Source organism: Canis aureus, chromosome 35 (genome assembly GCF_053574225.1).
Source record: "Canis aureus isolate CA01 chromosome 35, VMU_Caureus_v.1.0, whole genome shotgun sequence".
NCBI classification, from domain to species: Eukaryota; Metazoa; Chordata; class Mammalia; order Carnivora; family Canidae; genus Canis; species Canis aureus.
Window position 1 is genome coordinate 1,283,817 of NC_135645.1, and position 19,354 is coordinate 1,303,170.

Genomic DNA, 19,354 nt, shown 5'->3' on the forward strand with positions numbered 1-19,354 from the left:
TGATGGACGGTAAAAATGGGTATTTTCTTTTCACATACCTTTATATTCCTTAAATCACTCCTGCTTTTTCCCTGTGTTTTGGTAATTATTTATAACCAAAAAGCAGAAAGCAAGTGAAAATGTCCTAAAACAAATGTCTTTGGAATTTTCTTTTAGGTGAATAGTGTGTGTTTGGAAGAAGTTACTCACGAAGAAGCAGTAACTGCCTTAAAGAACACATCTGATTTTGTTTACTTGAAAGTGGCAAAACCCACAAGTATGTATATGAATGATGGCTATGCACCACCTGATATTACCAACTGTAAGTGTGTTTGCTTAAATCTATCTTATTTCCCTATTTTTAAATATTTTTAAGGAACGATATTAAATATTTTAACCTAATCAATTTTAAATCAGAATCTTTATAGTAAGAAGGGTGTCCTTTTTCAAAGTTTTATGTAGATAACAGTCACCAAAGATATTTGCTAGTAATGCACATCCTGCTTTGTTCTAATAGTTCTGGAGTGTAGAACAGAAATTTACTCTAACAAGTAATTCTTTTAATAACCAGGGCAATTTTGACGCTTCTGATATTAAATATTTCTAAAACTTGGGCTTTTCTGTGCTCTGTTATGTGAGCACAGATACTACTTCTGTATAAGTTCCTAATGTATTACTTAACTATATTTGTATACCGTACAATTGTGTTGCCTAGAAATGAACTGTTACATGAAAGGTACTAACGTAATTTTAAGTTTCTTATGTGATTCAGTGTTATTTTGATGTACAACTTAGCATAAGATTTAAATAATATGCATGTATTTATTGAAAATTTTATTTCCTTGGTGCATTAAGTTGATATTAGAAGCACTTGCACCCATGTGTCCCAGAGATATTAAATATACTCTCTGTAGTGTGCTTTTCCAAGTTTTCCTCATTTAAATCATAGAAATTTAGAGAGATTTGTGGTTTTATATATGGCAAGGTTCTCAATTTTAAAGCTGTCAAAGTTCATTACTGTCACTGATCATTACAAGTTAAATATCAGTTGTATTTTGAAATGAATATACTGTCTTCCAGTGATACATCTTCATTATCTGCCCATTGATTTATTAATTACTCAAGTGTAACTGAACTTTCTAAAATAGTATTCAGTCTCTTTAATGGAGAGGGATGATGTCTTTTTTATTTTTTTTAATACTTCATTTGTGTCAGAACAGAACTTAGCAACTTGATTAGAATTCTCACATACAGTTGGTCTTACACACCAACTTTATATGTGGGCTTTATGTATTTTTATTTGTAATTAGACATGCTGAATCACTGATAAGCTATTTTACACACCAGTGTAAGTATCAGTCTTATTTATCATGCTGCCTTACTTGTAACAGTTCTGTGAACTGAGAATTAGTGTCGTAATTCTAACCAAATATACAAATAATCAGGCTGCTTCTTACAAATATGTTGAAATGAAAAAAAAATTATTTTTAATTGAATTATCCCCTTTTATATATACTAACATGACATATAAAAAATGGAAGAGCTTGTCCTAAAGAGTAATAATTAAATAATGATTGGTTGTTTTCCCTATAGGTATAGATAATAATCTTTTTCTCATCTATTGAACTAATAAAACATTGTGAAAAAGTTGAAGTTTACCCTTGCTAGTTGACTTCTTTTATAAGATTCTATTTCCATTTCCCCTCTTCTTAGGTGACTGTGATTATAAATTTTGTTATATACTTCCAGCCCATGTTCATACTATATATACTGTTCATAAATAATTTATCTGCGTATTTTTAAAAGAGCATTTTTTTAAAGATTTTATTTATTTATTCATGAGAGACACACACAGAAAGAGAGGCAGAGACACAGGCTGAGGGAGAAGCAGGCTCCATGCAGGGAGCCCGACGGGGGACTCGATCCTGGCTCTCCAGGATCACGCCCCAAGGCCGAAGGCAGGCGCTAAATCGCTGAGCCATTCGGGCAGCCATAAAAGAGCATTTGTCATTTGGGGTGCCTGGGTGGCTCAGTTGGTTAAGTGTCCAACTCTTGCTTTCAGCTCAGGCCACATTCTTGGGGTCATGAGATCCAGCCTGTGTCGGGCTCCGTGTTCTCTCTCTCCTAATAGATAAAATAAATCTTTAGATCTTATCAGTATCTTCACCACCTCAATTCTTTGACTGCACACCTCACTTCATTTATCCCTGTTGTAACAATTCATCCTCATTTTGACCTTCGATCCTTTGACACTACAACTTGATTGCCCCCCTGTGTCTCCATTTGTCTGTTGTTTTTTTTTTTTTCATTTGTCTGTTTTTTAGCTGTGATTTGTCATAATACTCTCATCCTTGCACATATCTTCTATTCCTTTGCTCCCCCTCCTACTACTTCCTCCTTGGTAGAATCCCAGTTGAGTTTCAACCTGCTGTCTTTCTCCATTCCTGCTCCCTAAAAAGCAGAACATGACTGGAGAGAAAAACAAAATTGTTAAGTTATGACCATAAATTTCAGATGGGGCCATACTTTTGTGGTTGTAACTGAAATAGAGATAAGAACCAAAATAGGGTACCCAGGAATAAAAGTTTCTTATTGAAGAGGGAAGTAAGTCCATTAGATCTAATAGCTGACATTAGAATTGTGATGCATTTCATGTCTTCTCACTTAAAAAAAAAGGGGGGATCCCTGGGTGACGCAGCGGTTTGGCGCCTGCCTTTGGCCCAGGGCAGATCCTGGAGACCCGGGATCGAGTCCCACGTCGGGCTCCTGGTGCATGGAGCCTGCCTATCCCTCTGCTTGTGTCTCTGCCTCTCTCTGTGTGTGTGACTATCAAAAATAAATAAAAATAAAAATAAAAAAGAAAGGCAAAGAGGCATTTAAAAAAAAAAAGATTTATTTATTCATTCATGAGAGACACAGGGGCAGGAGGGCGGGCAGAGACACAGGCAGAGGGAGAAGCAGGCTCCATGCAGGGAGCCCAATGCAGACCTCGATCCCGGGTCTCCAGGATCACGCCCTGAGCCAAAGGCAGGAGCCAAACTGCTGAGCCACTCAGGGATCCCCTCTTCTCACTTTTAATTTACATTCTTTTCAGCTGGAAGGCCTTGTTAAACTTCTGATTCGGTCATTCTTTCCACTTTTACTTCAATTACTTCCACTTGTTTCTCCAAACCTTGGAGAGCTTAGATCATTATTAACCTTGATACCTAAGAACAAAAAATTAGGCTCCCATGTTTTGTAGTTCTCTGGGGAGTCTTTTTACTTAGGATTTGGGGTATAGGAAATAACATTGTTTTATCTGATCCTTCTCTGGGGCTGTCATTTCTTTGATAAGAACATCAGTTTTCAGTCACTGCTATATTGAGACCTTATGCCTTACGTGTGAGAATGACTCTTCCAGAAAAGATTCATTGAATAAAGGCACAGTCTGGATATGGCAGGGGGAAAAGTATCTCTTCTGGTTTGGGCAGTTGACTGAACTTCTTGTCCAGTTGTATTTTGTTGTCATTGTTCCAAACAACTGATAATGTGGCAAAGAAATTTGAGTCAACAATCAGAAACTCTAGACTTTAAATGCCAGTAATTGTAGAAGTTCACATGAGTGTCTGTTGTTTTAGGGCAACATGGCTAGTTCCCTTGAAAAATCACAGTTATTCTTGCATTATCACCCAGGAAAGACTTTTTGACTTTGAAAGTCAAGAGCCACGGTAGAAAGCCATTTGGCTTGAATGTAGAAGAACATCTTTAAATATGAACTAGATAGGAAACAGTTACCATCGGACACTGCAAACCTCCAAAATGAAAGATACACGAAAGTCCCAAACCCTATACTGTCAATAGACATTGTAATGTTTTCCTTTTTGTATGATTAGAGAGAGAGAGATTCACATGCTGATAGAGCATACATTTTTTTCCAGTATGCCATGGTTGTGGTTATTAATGGTTGTCTTTCACATAGGTCACTTCACTTCTTTTACCTCTCAAGCCATTATAATAATTCAAACTAATTATGCTTACATTTTTTGTACTCCTGATGTGTATTATAATGCTTTGTGCATAGAAAACAGTATACAAAAAAAAAGAAAACAGTATACAATGAAAGAAGAGACAATCATAAAGCCTCATAAGTTAAATATTGCTTTCAGTGTGCTTTGATAAAGATGCAAATAATTCAGATGTGTTGTGTTCTTAAAGCTACAACTGAAATGTGTTGCTTACCTAAAAAGGAATAGCTTTGTAGTTTTTTTTACAAAAAAAAAAAAATTTGTGATTTTTTTTTTCTATTTTTTTTCTTTTTTTAGTGAGAGAGAGAGCAGGCAAGTGCAAATGGGGGAGAGGCAGAGGAAAAAAGAATGTCCAGCAGACTCTATTCTCAGCATGGAGCCTAATATGGGCTTGATCTCATGATCCTGAGTTCGTGACCTGAGCCAAAATCAAGAGTCAGGCACTTAACTGACTGAGCCACTTAGGCATCTCTATAATTTTTTATTCTTATCTCTCACTAGAATTACAAGCTATGTATGACATTTATTATTACTAAAAGGAACTAGTAGATAATTTTTGCTTATTTTTTATTTCTGCTTTGTACCAAGTTTCCAGTCTTTTTGGGTGCATTAAAAAGAATAATTCTAGGGGTGTCTGGGTAGGTCAGTTGGTTAAGCATCCATCTCCTGATTTCAGCTCAGGCTGTGGGATCAAGCTCCACATTGGGTTTTGTGCCCAGTGAGGAGTCTGCTTGAGATTCTCTCCCTCTCTCTCTTCCCCCCACTCCCACTCATGCATGACATGTGCACACATATTCTCTAAGATAAATTTTTTTTTAAGAAGCATAATTATAAAATTGAGTTGAAAGATCAGAGCTGGTGTCAGGGCATAGACTTTTTTTTTTTTCATAGACTTTTTTTTAATAGAGTTTATATTTTAGAGCAATTTTAGATTCACAGAAAAATTAAACAGAAGGTATGGAAATTTCCCATATACCACCTGCCCATATCCATGCATAGCCTCCCCTATTATCACCATCCCCCAAAAGAGTGATACATTTGTTACAGCTGATGAACCTACATTGCTATATCTTACAGCTCAGGTTTTACTTTTAATTGTACATTATGTGGGTTTGGACAAATATATAATGATCTGTATTCACCATCATGGAATCATACAGAGTAGTTTCACAGACTTAAAAATCCTATACTGTACCTGTTCCTTTCTCTCCTCTAACTTGTAGCAACCACTGATCTTTTTACTGTCACCATAGTTTGGACTTTTCCAGAATGGTGTATAGCTTATGTTATACAATATATATAGCCTTTTGTGGTTGACTTACATACATAGTATGCGTATATAGTATGCATACCCAGCAGTATGCATCTAAGGTTTCCCGTACCTTTTCTTGGCTTGATAGTGCCTTTCATTTTAGTGCTGAGTACCTCTTTGGAGTGACTGCCATTTATTTATCCACTCACCAATGGAAGAACATCTTGGTTTCCTCTAAGTTTTGGAAACTATGAGTAAAGCACTTTAAATATCTGTGAGCAGGTTTATGTGTGGACATAAGTTTTCATCTCCTTTTGGTGAATACTGAGGAGCATGATTGCTGGATCATATGGTAAGAATATGTTTAGTTTTGATAACATTTTCCTGGTGACATATGGTGGGAGCATCTTTTCATGTACTTACTCGCCATCTTTGGTAAGGTGTCTCTTAAGGGTCTTTGGCACATTTTAAAATTGAGTTGTTTGTTCTCTTACTGTTGAGTTTAAGAGCTCTTTGTATATTTTGGCCAACAGTTCTTTATCAAGTATGTCTTTTGCAAATATTTTTCTCCCAATCTATGGCTGGTCTTTTAATTTTTTAGACAGTGTCTTTTTCAGAGCAGGAACATTTTAATGAAATCTAGGTTTTTTATTATTTTTTTAATGGATCCTGCCTTCGGTGTTGTATCTAAACAGTCATTGCGGGCAGCCTGGGTGGCTCAGCAGTTTAGTGCCGCCATCAGCCCAGGGCATGATCCTGGAGACCCGGGATCGAGTCCCACGTCAGGCTCCCTGCATGGAGCCTGCTTCTCCCTCTGCCTCTCTCTGTCTCTCTCATGAATAAATAAAATCTTTAAAAAAATAAAATAAAATAAAATAAAATAAAATAAAATAAAATAAAATAAAATAAAATAAAATAATAAAAAACAAACAGTCATTGCTACACCCAGAGTCATCTAGATTTTCTATGTTACCTTATAGGTTTATGTCTAGATTCTTTTTTTTGCATGTGGACATCCAGTTGTTTCAACATCATTTGTTGAAAAGGCTGTCTTTGCTCCATTATATTGCCTTTGCTCCTCTGTCAAAGATCAGTTGGCTATGTTTATACAGGTATGCTTCCTGACTCTCTGTTTTGTTACATTTATCTATTTTTCTATTCTTTTTCCAATACCACATTGTCTTGATTACTCTAGCTTTATAGGAAGTCTTGAACTCAGAGTCAGTCCTCCAACTTTGTTCTTCAATATTGTGCTATCTGTTGTGGATCTATAGCCTCTCTGTACAAACTTTAGGATCACTTGGACAATATCCATAAAATAATTTGCTGGAATTTTGATTGGGATTGTATCAGATCTGTAGATCAAGTTGAAAAGAACTAATATTTCGACAATATTGGATCTTCCCACCCATGAACATGGAATATCTCTCCATTTATTAACTTTTTTGCTATCTTTCATCAGAATTTTGTAATTTTCCTCACATAGATCTTTTATACATTTTGTTAGATTTATACCTAAGTATATTGTTTGGGGGGTGCTGATATAAATGGTATTAGGCTTTTAATTTCAAATTGCACTTGTTCATTGCTGTTATATAAAAAGCAGTTTAGGGCAGCCTGGGTGACTCAGTGGTTTAGCGTCACCTTCAGCCTACAGTGTGATCCTGGAGACCCAGGATCAAGTCCCACTTCAGGCTCCCTGTGCGAAGCCTGCTTTTCCCTCTGCCTGTGTCTCTGCCTCTCTCTCTCTCTCTCTCTCTCTCTCATGAATAAATGAATAAAATCTTTTTTTATAAATAAATAAGCAGTTTATTTTTTCTTCTTTTTTCCTTTTTTTTTTGGCAATTGAATTTTATGTATTGATTTTGTATCCTGCAAAAATGATTGCTTACTAGTTCAGTTTTTTTTTGTCGATTCTTTTCAGATTTTCTACATAAATGATGATGACATCTACAGACAAAGAGTTCTATTACTTCTTTCTCAATCTATATATCTTTTATTTCCTTTTATTGTCTTACTACATTAGCTAGGACATTCTTCACTTGTTCCTGTTCTTAGTGGTAAAGCTTCAAGTTTCTCACTATTAAGTTTGTAGATACTCTAACAAGTTGATGATACTCCATTCTGTTCAGAGTCTACTGAGAGTTTGTATCATAAATTGATACTGGATTGTATCAAGTGCTTTTTCTGCATCCCTGCATCTGTTAATATAATCATGTGACTTTTTTCTTTAGCCTGTTGTGATAGATCATATTAATTGATTTTCAAAAGTTGAACCAGCTTTGCATACCTGGGATAAATCCCATATGGTTGTGGTGTACAGTCCTGTTTATACATTGTTGGATTTGATTTGCTAATTGTCTGTTGATTTTTCCATATATGCTCATGAGAGATACTGTTCTATAGGGTTTTTTTTCTTTGTAATTTCTTTGTCTGGTTCTGTTGGGGTAATGCTGACCTCCTAGAATGAGTTAAGAAGCATTCCCTTGGCTTCTGTCTGCTGGAAGAGATTATAGGGAATTGGTATAATTTCTTCCCTAAATATTTGGTAGAACTCACCAGTGAACCTAGCTGAGCCTGGTGCATTCTGTTCTGGAAGGCTACCAATTATTGATTCAGTTTCTTTAATAGATATAGGTTATTCACATTGTCTGTTTTCTGTGTGTGGGTTTTGACAGATTGTATCTTTCAAGGAATTGGTCCATTTTATCTAGGTTATCAAATTTGTAGGCATAGAGCTATTCATAGTATTTCTTTGTTATCCTTTTAATGTCCATGGGTTCTGTTGTGATGTCCCCTCTTTCATTTCTGATATTAATGTTTTGTCTTTTTCTTAATTAGCTTGGCTAGAGGCATACCAATTTTATTGATTTTTTTTTTTTTTCAAAGAACCAGCTTTTGGTATTACTGATTTTCTCTATTGATTTCCTATTTTTTAATTTCATTGATTTCTTCTTTAATTTTTTATTTCTTTCCTTCTGTTTATTTTCTTGCTCTTCTTTTTTAGTTTCATAAGGTAGAAGCTAAGATAATTCCTTTTTATAGAATGGAATATATTCCATACTATAAATTTCCCTCTTACCACTGCTTTCACTGTATCCCACAATTTTGATCCATTGTGTTTTCATTTTCTCTTAGTTCAAAATATTTTTTAATTTCTCTGGAGATTTCTTTTTTGATCCATGGATTATTTAGGAGTATACTATTTAATAACTGCATTTTTGAGATTTTTCAGCTATCATTTTGTTACTGATTTCTTTTTATTCCATTGTGATCTGAGAGCAGACATTGTATGATGTATTTTTTTTTTAATTTGTTAAGATGTGTTTTATGGGCCAGGATGTGATCTGTTCTGGTGATTGTTCCATGTGAGCTTAAGAAGAATGTACATTGTGTTATTGGATAGAATAGTCTATAGATATCCATTATATCCTGTTGATTAATGATATTGTTGAGTTCAACTATGTCCTTACTGATTTTCTGCCTCATAAATCTGTCCATTTATAAGGTAAGAGTGTGGATCCATCTGTTTCTCTTTGCAATTCTGTCATTTTGGCCTCGCATAACTTGACACTATTGTTAAGTACTTACATGTTAAAGATTGTTATGTCTTCTTGGAGAATTGACCCTTTTATCATTATGTAATGCCTTTCTTTATCCTTCATAACTACTTTTGAGTCTTCTCTGTCTGAAATTAATGTAGTTACTCCCACTTCCTTTTTGGTAGTGTTAGAATGGTAGTATCTTTCTCCATCCCTTTATTTTTCATCTATATGTGCCTTTATAGAGTGGGTTTCTTATAGAGAATATGTAATTGGATCTTGTTTTTTAATTGACTTTGATCATCTGTCTTCTAATTGGTGCATTTTTAGACCATTGATGTTCATAGTGATTATTAATACAGTTGGATTAAGATCTATCTTGTTACTGTTTTCTGTTTGTTGCTCTTGTTTCTGTATTTGTCATCACTCTTTTTCCTTTTTACAGTTTTATTCAAACATTTTATCCCATTTTCTCTCCTTCCTTAACAGTTATAGTCTCATTTTACTTTTTTCCACTGGTTGCCCTAGAGTTTGCTACATACATATCAACCTATTTAAGTCCACTAACAATATACAGCTTCATAGGTACCTTAAAATAATGCTTATTACTCTCTCCCATCCCTCGTACTGTACCGTTGCTGACATTCATTTCACTTATATATACACACACATATATACATAAGCTAGTATAGTTGAATACAGTGTTACTACTATTAGTTTCTGAAAAGTTAGATGTAACTCTTATCTTTGTACCTCTATCAGTATAGTGGGTTTTTCCCCTGTGACTTATTTTAGGATTTTTCTCCCCACCCTCAACCCTGCCTTTTTTCCTCCAGTTTGAAAAAGATATTTCTATGTGTAATTTTCTTGGCATTTAACCTAATTGGTGTTTCCTGATTTTCCTAGGTCTATGGTTTGATGTGTGACATTAATTTAGGGGAATTCTTAGTGATTATTGTTTCCAAATATTGGAAATATTTCTTCCATTTTTTCTCTTCTTTTATATTTGGTATCCCTATTTTATATATGTTACACTTTTTGTAGCTGTCTCAAAGTTCTTGGATATTTTGTTTTGGGTTCCTTTTGTTTCATTTTTTTCTCGTTGCTTTTCAGCATTAGTGGTTGCTAATTGAGATATCCTCAAGTTCAGAGATTCTTCTCTCAGCCATTGCCAGACTACTAATAAGTCCATCAAAGGCATTTTTTATTTGCTGTTACCATTGTTTTTGATCACTAGTATTTCTTTGTTTCTTTCTTAGAATTCCCATCTCTGCTTACATTGCTCTTGTTTTTGCATACTATCTGCTTTATCCACTACAGCCATTAGCATGTTAATTGTTATATTTTTTAAGATTTATTTATTCTAGAAAGAGTTTGAGCAGAGGGGAGGGGCATAGGGAGTCTTAAGCAGACTCTACACTGAGCATGAGAACGTGGGGCTCAATCTCGTGACCTGAGCTCACAGCCTGAGCCAAAACCAAGAATTGAACATTTAACTGTACCCCTAATCATTGTTTTAAATTCCTGGTCTGATAGTCCAAGGTTGCTGGTATATCTGAATCTGTTGTCATGCTTGCTCTATCTCTTCCAACTGTGTTTTTGCCTTTTTTTATGTCTTGTAATTTTTTCCTGATGGCCAGATGTGATGTTGTACTGAGTAAAATGAACTGCTATAAATAGACTGTTAGCAATGTGACGATAAGGTGTTGGGGAGGGAAAGTGTTCCTAGTCCTGTGATCAGGTCTCAAGTCTTTTAAGAGTTTGCACCTCTGGAATGTAGTGCTTTTCAGTATTCTTACTTTCTTCCTTCAATGGGATAGGATGACTAGAGCGGACTGGAGTTGATTATTTCCCTTACCCCAGGTCACTAGTCCCTGATAAAACCCTAGCAGATTAGGTTCTGATAGTTTCTCCTGAGGGCAGATTCTGTTAAGAAAAACAGAATGCTCTTGTGTATTTCAAATTGTTAGTTCTCCCTTCCTCCTGCCAGAAGCAAAAGAAGATTTTTCTCCACTATTCACTGTGAAGTCCTGGTAGAGTTCCAGGAGGTAAAACTCACAAATGTGTGGGCTCCCCCAATAACGGGGTCCCTGAGGAGTGTTTTCACGCTCAGAGTTGCCCACATTGAACCTTCAGCAGTTTGCCAGTTACAATTCAGGTTTCTCTACCCTAGCACCTACTAGTTCCCGGAGGTTTCTGCCCTGGTAAGTTATAATTCTCTGTATTAGCCTATCATTTTCTCCAATTTGGGGGGCAGTGGTTTGCCCTGTGATCCCCCTTAAGGATCTAAGAAGAGTTGTTGATTTTTTAGTTTGTTTATTAGCTTTTTAGTTGTTAGGACAGAGAGTGATGACTTAAAAATTTACTTGCCAAACTGGAAGCCAGATGTCCCTTAACTTATTGTAAAATTTTGTCAAGTGTAGTCTTTTTGAGCCTGTTTTTAAGCATTTGGTTTTCGTTATTCACAATCAAATTTTAAGTAATATGATTTTTTTAACTTAATCTACAAAATGACTTCTTAGAAAAATTAGGTTACTGTACTTTAGATTTTTTATTATAGTCTTTTCTAGGACAGTCTTTTAAATGACCTTTCCTGAATTTAACTGTGCATATCAGTTAATGTAAAACTCCATTTTAGTTCTATTTTCTAAAGAGAAGCCAGTTGGTGTAAGTTTGCTTTACTGATCTGAATGTCTGACCTAGTTTTCACCTGGAAACTTGAGCTTGTCTAATTTTTTACCTGATAAGTCTTTTCTGCCAACTTACATAAATAAGCAGATATGACTTACACATTAACTAGCCTTGAAATTGATAATTCACAAGTGCAGTACTGAGTGGTTTGTTTTACTTAAAGTGTTTTTTACTTTATTTATTTTGAAGCTTCTTCTCAGCCTGTTGATAACCATGTTAGCCCATCTTCCTACTTGGGCCATACACCAGCATCACCAGCCAGATACTCACCTGTTTCAAAAGCAATGCTTGGAGATGATGAAATTACAAGGTAAGGAACTGAACATTCATCCTTCTTAATAAAGCCAACTGTTAAAAGGAGTTATAATCAGCCAAGTAAGAAAACCACAATTTTCCGGACTAAAAGATTTTACTGACAGATAATGAACTTAAACCTTAACTTTTCGTTGGAAGGTTAAAATATAAAAATATTTCATATGCCAAATAAATGACTTTTTTAAAAAACATATTACCTTTTTTTTTCAGGAATGGTAAATTGTGCTTAGAAATTAGCATAGGCTAAAACTAAGTTAAGAATATACTAATGTAAAGCTAACCTTTCATATATTCCTATTTAATATATATCATAAAATTTGTTAAGGCAATCATTTGGTTCATGTTTAGAATTCAACAAATGATATTTTCTTTGCTTGATATGTATCCTTAATATCCTCACTCTTAAAATTTACCTTGATCTAACTTTACTGTTCTAAATAAAGTTTGTAGATTAACTATCTTTTTATTCCCAAAAAACTCTCGACTAGGTGAGGAAAAATAAGTGAAAAGTATTTTAGGTCTTTTTCACATTATTCAAATTAATAATAAGACATTAAGTTTATACAGATTGCTTTATAATTTGTACAAGTATTTCATATTATAACATTTAACATTAAATATCTGCCAATTAATGTTTATTTTTATGTTTTTATTAATTGCATTATTGTTGGTGTTACTATTTTTGAGCTTTCGTAGTTATAATTATTCTTGTCAGACTCCTGACTCTAGGCGATGATCTCTTTAAGGTCAGATAGGAAGAAATATTCATCTGTGTCCTCTTTTTTAAGAGTTAGCAATATTGAAAACTTATAATATTTGCTCAGTGTGTTTGGAGTGAAAAATAGCAGAAAAAAACAGTGTTTGTGGTTATTTCTTTGTGACACAACATTTCAAGGCTGTCAGTCTTTAGGCTGTGTTCCTATACTGATCTGCATGGTTTTGCTGTTTTTGCTAATAGTGCCAGTTTATTGAAGTAAAGAAAAATAGATAACATCTTATCTAGTCTTTAATCTGCATATTTTTCAAACTAAAAAATGCTATCTTGGTGTCTTGATGTTCCTCATCTTTTTTCAGTATATATATTTTTTCTAGAATATTGTATCAGACTTTTTTAGTATTACACAACAGATCTACCTGTTTTCTGTACTTTTCTGTGAAAATCAGGTGGCTGATTACTGCATATGCTTTCCTTTTTTTTTTTTAAGATTTTTATTCGTGAGAGACAGAAAGAGAGAGGCAGAGACAGGCAGAGGGAGAAGCAGGCTCTTCACAGGGAACCCGATGCAGAACTCAATCCCAGATCCTGGTATCACTCACTGAGCCGAAGGCAGATGCTCAACCGCTGAGCCACCCAGGCGTCCCTGCATATGCTTTCCTAAAACGTGTTTTATCACTCCCTTTTGATGATCACACAACTTTGTCCAGATAATGAAGTACAAAAATCTTTACCCTCACATTAGAAGTTCTCCACAATTTGACCCTAAGAAATCTTTCAGAAGTTATTTCACATTACCATTTTAAAAAGAAAAAGAGGGGCGCCTGCCTGGGTGGCTCAGCGGTTGAGCGCCAGTTGAGCATCTGCCTTCAGCTCAGGGCATGATCTCGGGGTCCTGGGATCAAGTCCCATATTGGGCTCCCTGTAGGGAGCCTGCTTCTCCCTCTGCCTGTGTCTCTGTGTCTCTCAAGAATAAATAAATAAAATCTTAAAAAAAAAAAAAAAAAGAAATCTCAACATACAGAATATTGATTATTCTAAACTTCATTTTTTAATAGCTTTATTGAGGTATGATCCATATATCATACACTTCTCCCATTTAAAATAAACTCAGAGGCACCTGGGTGGCTCAGTCTGTTGAGCATCTACTTTAGGCTCCGGTCTTGTCGAGCTCCCCGCTCAGCAGAGCCTGCTTCTCTCCCTCCCCCAACTTGTGCTCTCTGTGTTGCTCTCACTCATTCACTCTCTTAAATAAATAAAATCTTTTTAAAAAAATGTAAACTCAGAAGTTTTTTATATAAATGTAAACTCAGTGATTTTTGATATATTACATTATTAATTTTTTTAAATGTGTGATTCAGCGGCATTAATTGCATTCACAGTGTTACACAATCATTACCATTATCTATTTACAGAACCTTTTTACCACCTCAGACAAACTGTAGCCATTATGCAATAATTCCCATTTCCGTCTCCTCTCAGTCCCTGGTAACCTCTAGGCTAGTCTACTTTGTGTCCTATGCATTTGCCTAGTCTAGATTGTTCATAGAAGTATAATCTTAAAATTCTTTTATGTCTGACTTCTTTCATTTAGCATAATGTTTTCAAGATTCATCCATGTTATAGCATGTATCAAAACTTCATTCCATACGGCTGAGTAATATTCCATTATGGTATATATACCACATTTTATTTATCTCTTCATCTGTTGATGGACATGTGGGTTGTTTCCACCTTCTGAGTATTGAGAATAAAGCTCTGATAAACACTGGCTTGCACATATCTGCTTGTATCCTTGCTTATTACTTCCTTTGGATATATACTGAAGAGTGAAATTGCTGAGTCACATAGTCAATATATGTTTATGTTTATGAGGAACCATTTGTTTTTTATAGCAACCACACCATTTTACATTCCCACCTTCAATATATGAGGGTTCCAGTTTCTCCACATCCTCACCAGTACTTGTTTTTTCTGTTCTGTTTTATAGCTATTGTAGTAGGTGGGATGTATCTTGTGATTTTTCATGCATTTCTCTAATGGCTAATGATGTTGAACATGTTTTCATGTGCTTATGTTATTTGAAAATTCAGAATTTATTTTTCTCTGAAAGACTGTTGGAGTTTTAGTAGACTATTTTAAATTATTATTTGCAAATATAAAACTAATTCATATGTATGTGTGGTTTTTTGCTTCGTACATATATATTTTTTAAGTTTTTCTTTAAATTCCAGTCAGTTAACATACAGTGTAATATTAATTTCAGGTATAGAATTTAGTGATTCATCACATACATACAGCACCTAGTGTTCATCACAAGTGCTATTCTTAATACCCATCATCCATTTAAACCATTCCTCCCCAATATATATTTTAAAACATAGTAGAAACCCTAAACTATGATTCCGTCATCTAACAATGAAAACAAAGCATCTCCAATATAATGAAATACAATGAAAGCTATTTTGTGCCCTGATCCTACCCTGCCTTTCCTACACTGCCTCACCAAGTGAACTCTTTTCTTGAATTTGGATTTATTATTCCATTTTTTCTTTTATATATGTGTTTAATATTTCCTAAACAATTTATTATTTGGTTTTACTATTTTTGACAAGAAAATTTAATTTTGTTAACTCTGTAAGTAAACTGGCAAAGCTGATTAATGATGAAAACCTGTGAATTACTAGAAAATGCCAGTTTGGATTTTTAGCAAATACTTAACATTAATTCTACATTATATGGAAGGATCTCAAAAATTCATTTTTTAAAACAGTTACCTCTGGCAATGCCTGGATGGCTTAGCTGGTTAAGTGTCTACCTTTGGCTCAGGTCATGATCCAGCCCCATGTTGGGCTTCCTGCTGAGCAGGGAATCTGCTTCTCTCTCTCCCTCTGATGCCACTCCCCCTGCTTGTGCAGGTTCACACTCGCTCTCTTGCTGTCTCTCTCTGTCAAATAAAATCTTTTTTTTTTTTTTAAGATTTTATTTATTTATTCATGAGAGACACACAGAGAGAAAGAGAGAGAGAGAGAGAGAGAGAGGCAGAGGGAGAAGCAGGCTCCAAGTAGGGAGCCCGATGCGGGACTCGATCCTGGGACTCCAGGATCACACCCTGGGCTGAAGGCAGGCGCTAAACCGCTGAGTCACCCAGGGATCCCTTCTGTCAAATAAAAATCTCTTTTAAAATATTACTTTGTTAAGCATTTTGTTACCAATAGCTTTTTGAAATGTTCTAGAAAAATCCAATTAAATTTTAAAATATTTACCAAATACGCATTCTAATTTCTTTTTTTTTTTTAACATTCTAATTTCAAATGATGTTCTCTGTATCATATCTGCTGCTGGAAGTTTCATGGTCTCTAACTAGAGTTATAAGTGGTATTCATACAACTATTTATAACTGGGGGCTAAAGTAAAACCTTAGTAGTGGTAAGATATATTCTGATTTCAGAGATTTTATTTTTTTATTTTAAAGGTTTTGTTTATTCATTCATGAGAGATACAGAGAGAGAGGGGCAGAGACACAGGCAGAGGGAGAAGCAGGCTTGTCGCAGGGAACCCGATGCAAGACTCGATCCCCATACCTGGGATCTCACCCCAAATGGAAGGCAGAAGCTCAACCACTGAGCCACCCAGGAGTCCTGATTTCAGAAATTTTAAATGGAGGTTGTGGGGAAAGGCTCATCTTAAAATGGATGAACAGCAGAACAAGAGTGAGCGAGATGTGACTTAAGAAGTAAAAATATTTATTTTATATAAAAGGTTCAGAGATGGGCAGTTCCTGCATTTGTATAGCAACCCTTAGGTCCATGGTGTATCTGAGACTCTTCTGCTCTTACTTTCATGATTATAATATGTCTAAACCAGTAATGGGATTTTAGTGTTCATTTTTTGTTCAAGGTTATCTGTATGTATGGGGTTAGTATGGGTGGGGAAGGGCACAAAGGTGCTTTGGTATGGGGACAAAAATGTGCTTTTTTGTTAGGATCTGTCTTTGGGAAATGACAGTAAAATTTACCTTTATTTCCCAAAGGACAGAATAGCGTCTTAGCCTCAACTTAGAAAAGAGGAATGAGATTGCAATGACTGACTTAGGTTAGTCATCGTGACTCATCCTTTTGAGACTGGAAAAAGGACCTGGCCTACCTTTTCTAAGACAAAGGTTTTTCTGCCTTATACAGGTTCTAGGTAAGGGCAGGGACTGCTTTCTGGATAATAAAATACGTACATCGACTTTCCTTAAGTGTATATATTTCTTGAATAGGTTCTTTATGTCATTTTTTTTAAAATACCACATTGTTTTCTCCTTTTTTGTTTCATGTTTGTTTTTTTAACAAAAATCATTGGTTTTTAACATGAGCATTTAGTTTTATATAAAATTAGAATTTTTCCTTTTAATTTCTAAGCCTAATTTGTAGGCTTAGAATCTCTACTCATTGTTTTGAAAACCATTTTAACTTTGATCTAGCTTTCTTAATAGTTGGATAATATAAGAGTTATGAATAGGGAATTCTCACTGATAGTATGTCAAATTCTATATGGATTTTCTAAGGTGTTCAATATTTTCTGTTTTTTTTAGGGAACCTAGAAAAGTTGTTCTTCATCGTGGCTCAACAGGCCTTGGTTTCAACATTGTAGGAGGTGAAGATGGAGAAGGAATATTTATTTCCTTTATCTTGGCTGGAGGACCTGCTGATCTTAGTGGAGAGCTCAGAAAAGGAGATCGTATTATATCGGTAGGATATGTTAATCAAAATAATGTTTTTATTGTTATAGCTATGACCTATCATTAAAAGTTTTGTTTTTTTCATCCGAAAGTTATAAGAGATATTTTAGTTATTTTCTTACCATTTTACAACTTAATTGTAGCATTGCAGTGTTGTCAGAGAACATGTTTTGTAGGATACATTTTCTTTTGATATTTGGCTTATTTATAAGGGGGTCAGTCTTTATAAATGTGCTTGAAATAAAGTACATAGTCTCTATTTCTTGACTGCAAGGTTATCTGTATGTTAACTACATACATGGTGTAAATCTTCGTTATACTCTCATCTGTTTTCTTCTTGATTTATGATTAAAAGAATTTTTTTAAGCTGTCTGAATGTAATGGTAGGTTTAGCAGTTTGTTCTTACAGCGATTTTTAATTTTTATATCTTGAAACTATGTTATTAGATGCATCTAAGTTTAGGATCTTTATTCCTTCCTGGTGAGTTGAATTTTTTACCATTATGTAATAATACTCTTTTTAATAATGGTTCCTAGAAGCTATATTGCCTGATATTAATGTGACTCTTTTTTGCTTGATATTTTGCCTTCTCCACTTTTTACTTTCATTTTGTGTGCTTATGTGGTTATTGCCCATACATTTTTAGACTTTAAACTGATCAGTAGTCCTGCTGTCTTCCCTAATGACACATAGACTTTGGGAAACTTTTAATTCTAGTTGCACTGTTTCTAGTATTTTACTAAGATTTTAATTTTATGTCCCCCAAACTTAGTCATTTTGATTTTTGTTTTTTAACAGTTAATCCATATGTTCTATTTTGTTGTTGTTATCATCTCTTCTTATATCTCACTTCTTTCTTCGTTTCTCAGTAGGCCACTAAGAGCATTGGGATTGGATTTCTTGTGTAGGACTATTTTGTTAATTGTAGAAAATTTAGCTTTTCTAGCTTCCGTCCTCTACATGGTAGTAGAATTCCCTGGTCATTTTAAAAAGCAAAAATATTTCTCAAATATCCAAATGTACCCTAATGGGAGCCCTTGGATTGTTTTTTCAGCAATAATTTCTCAATGATAAATACTCATAGAGTTTGTCTGAAATTATCTTTATTTCACCTTCGCTTGTAAATATAATTGTGTCTTAAGTACTAGGTTGACAGCTGTTGTCCTGCACTACTTTGAAGATACTGTTTTATGCTGTCTTTTGTTGCTAATTTAACAAAAAAAAAATCTGTACTATGTCTTGTTTGCAAGTGATTTGGTTTTTCTTTTTTTTCACTGACTGTTTTTTAAGGTCTCTTACTTTTTGACAAGAATTTAACTAACGTGTTTATGTCTAACATTTTATTTATTATTTTGGGGACTCATTGGATCAGAGGAGTCTTGTCTTTAATCAGTTCTGGAAACTTAGCCAATATTTTTTCAAATTTTGCCTTTCCCACATTGTGTAGCTCTGTCCTTCTTCCTGTGAAAGGATATTATCCTTCTGTTCTGCATGTCTTTTAACCCAATTTCTTATTTCTTTTAACCAATTTCTTATTTATCAACTCTCCTTTTACTTAATTTTCAGTCAGATCTGTTTTCTAGTTCATAAATTGTCTTCATCTGCTCTTTAAGCCAAAATGAATTTTTAAGTTGCAGAGTACTCTTGGCTCTCTAGAAATTCTTTCTACTTCTTTTTTTAGTCTGCCTTGTTAGTTTTTGTGGAATCTTTGTTATTTATAGTTTCTAATATTCTTTTAGGTTTTTTCTTTTAAACCTATTTATCTTAAGTACCATAAATAATAGTTCTATTTTTTGAAATTTATAGGTAACTAATACATGTGACTTGTGATAAATTGTTTTCTTTTATTCTAAATTTTGCATTGTGAGTTTATTTTCAGTAGTAATTGATAGAGTGATTGGGAGAAAGAGAATAGATGGGGATGAGAGACACCAGCCAAAACTTTACCTAGCGTGTAACGGCATCATTGGACTAGAGAAACTAAGAAACTCTAGGAAGCCACAGACCAAGTCTTTTTTTTTTTTTAAGATTTTATTTAGGGGATCCCTGGGTGGCTCAGCAGTTTAGCACCTGCCTTCAGCCCAGGGTGTGGTCCTGGAGTCCTGGGATTGAGTCCCACGTCGGGCTCT

General features: G+C 34.6%; 1 protein-coding gene across 28 annotated transcripts in view; it reads left to right on the forward strand.

Annotated features, from left to right (window-relative positions):
• DLG1 (discs large MAGUK scaffold protein 1) overlaps nucleotides 1–19,354 on the forward strand; it is a 236,920-nt gene that overhangs the window by 146,962 nt on the left and 70,604 nt on the right. For all 28 annotated transcript variants that reach the window (XM_077883967.1, XM_077883970.1, XM_077883977.1 and 25 more), the window contains 3 exons: nucleotides 157–301; nucleotides 11,658–11,778; nucleotides 17,078–17,234. In XM_077883967.1, the coding sequence (XP_077740093.1) occupies nucleotides 157–301; nucleotides 11,658–11,778; nucleotides 17,078–17,234 (423 nt within the window). The remainder of the gene's footprint in view (nucleotides 1–156; nucleotides 302–11,657; nucleotides 11,779–17,077; nucleotides 17,235–19,354) is intronic.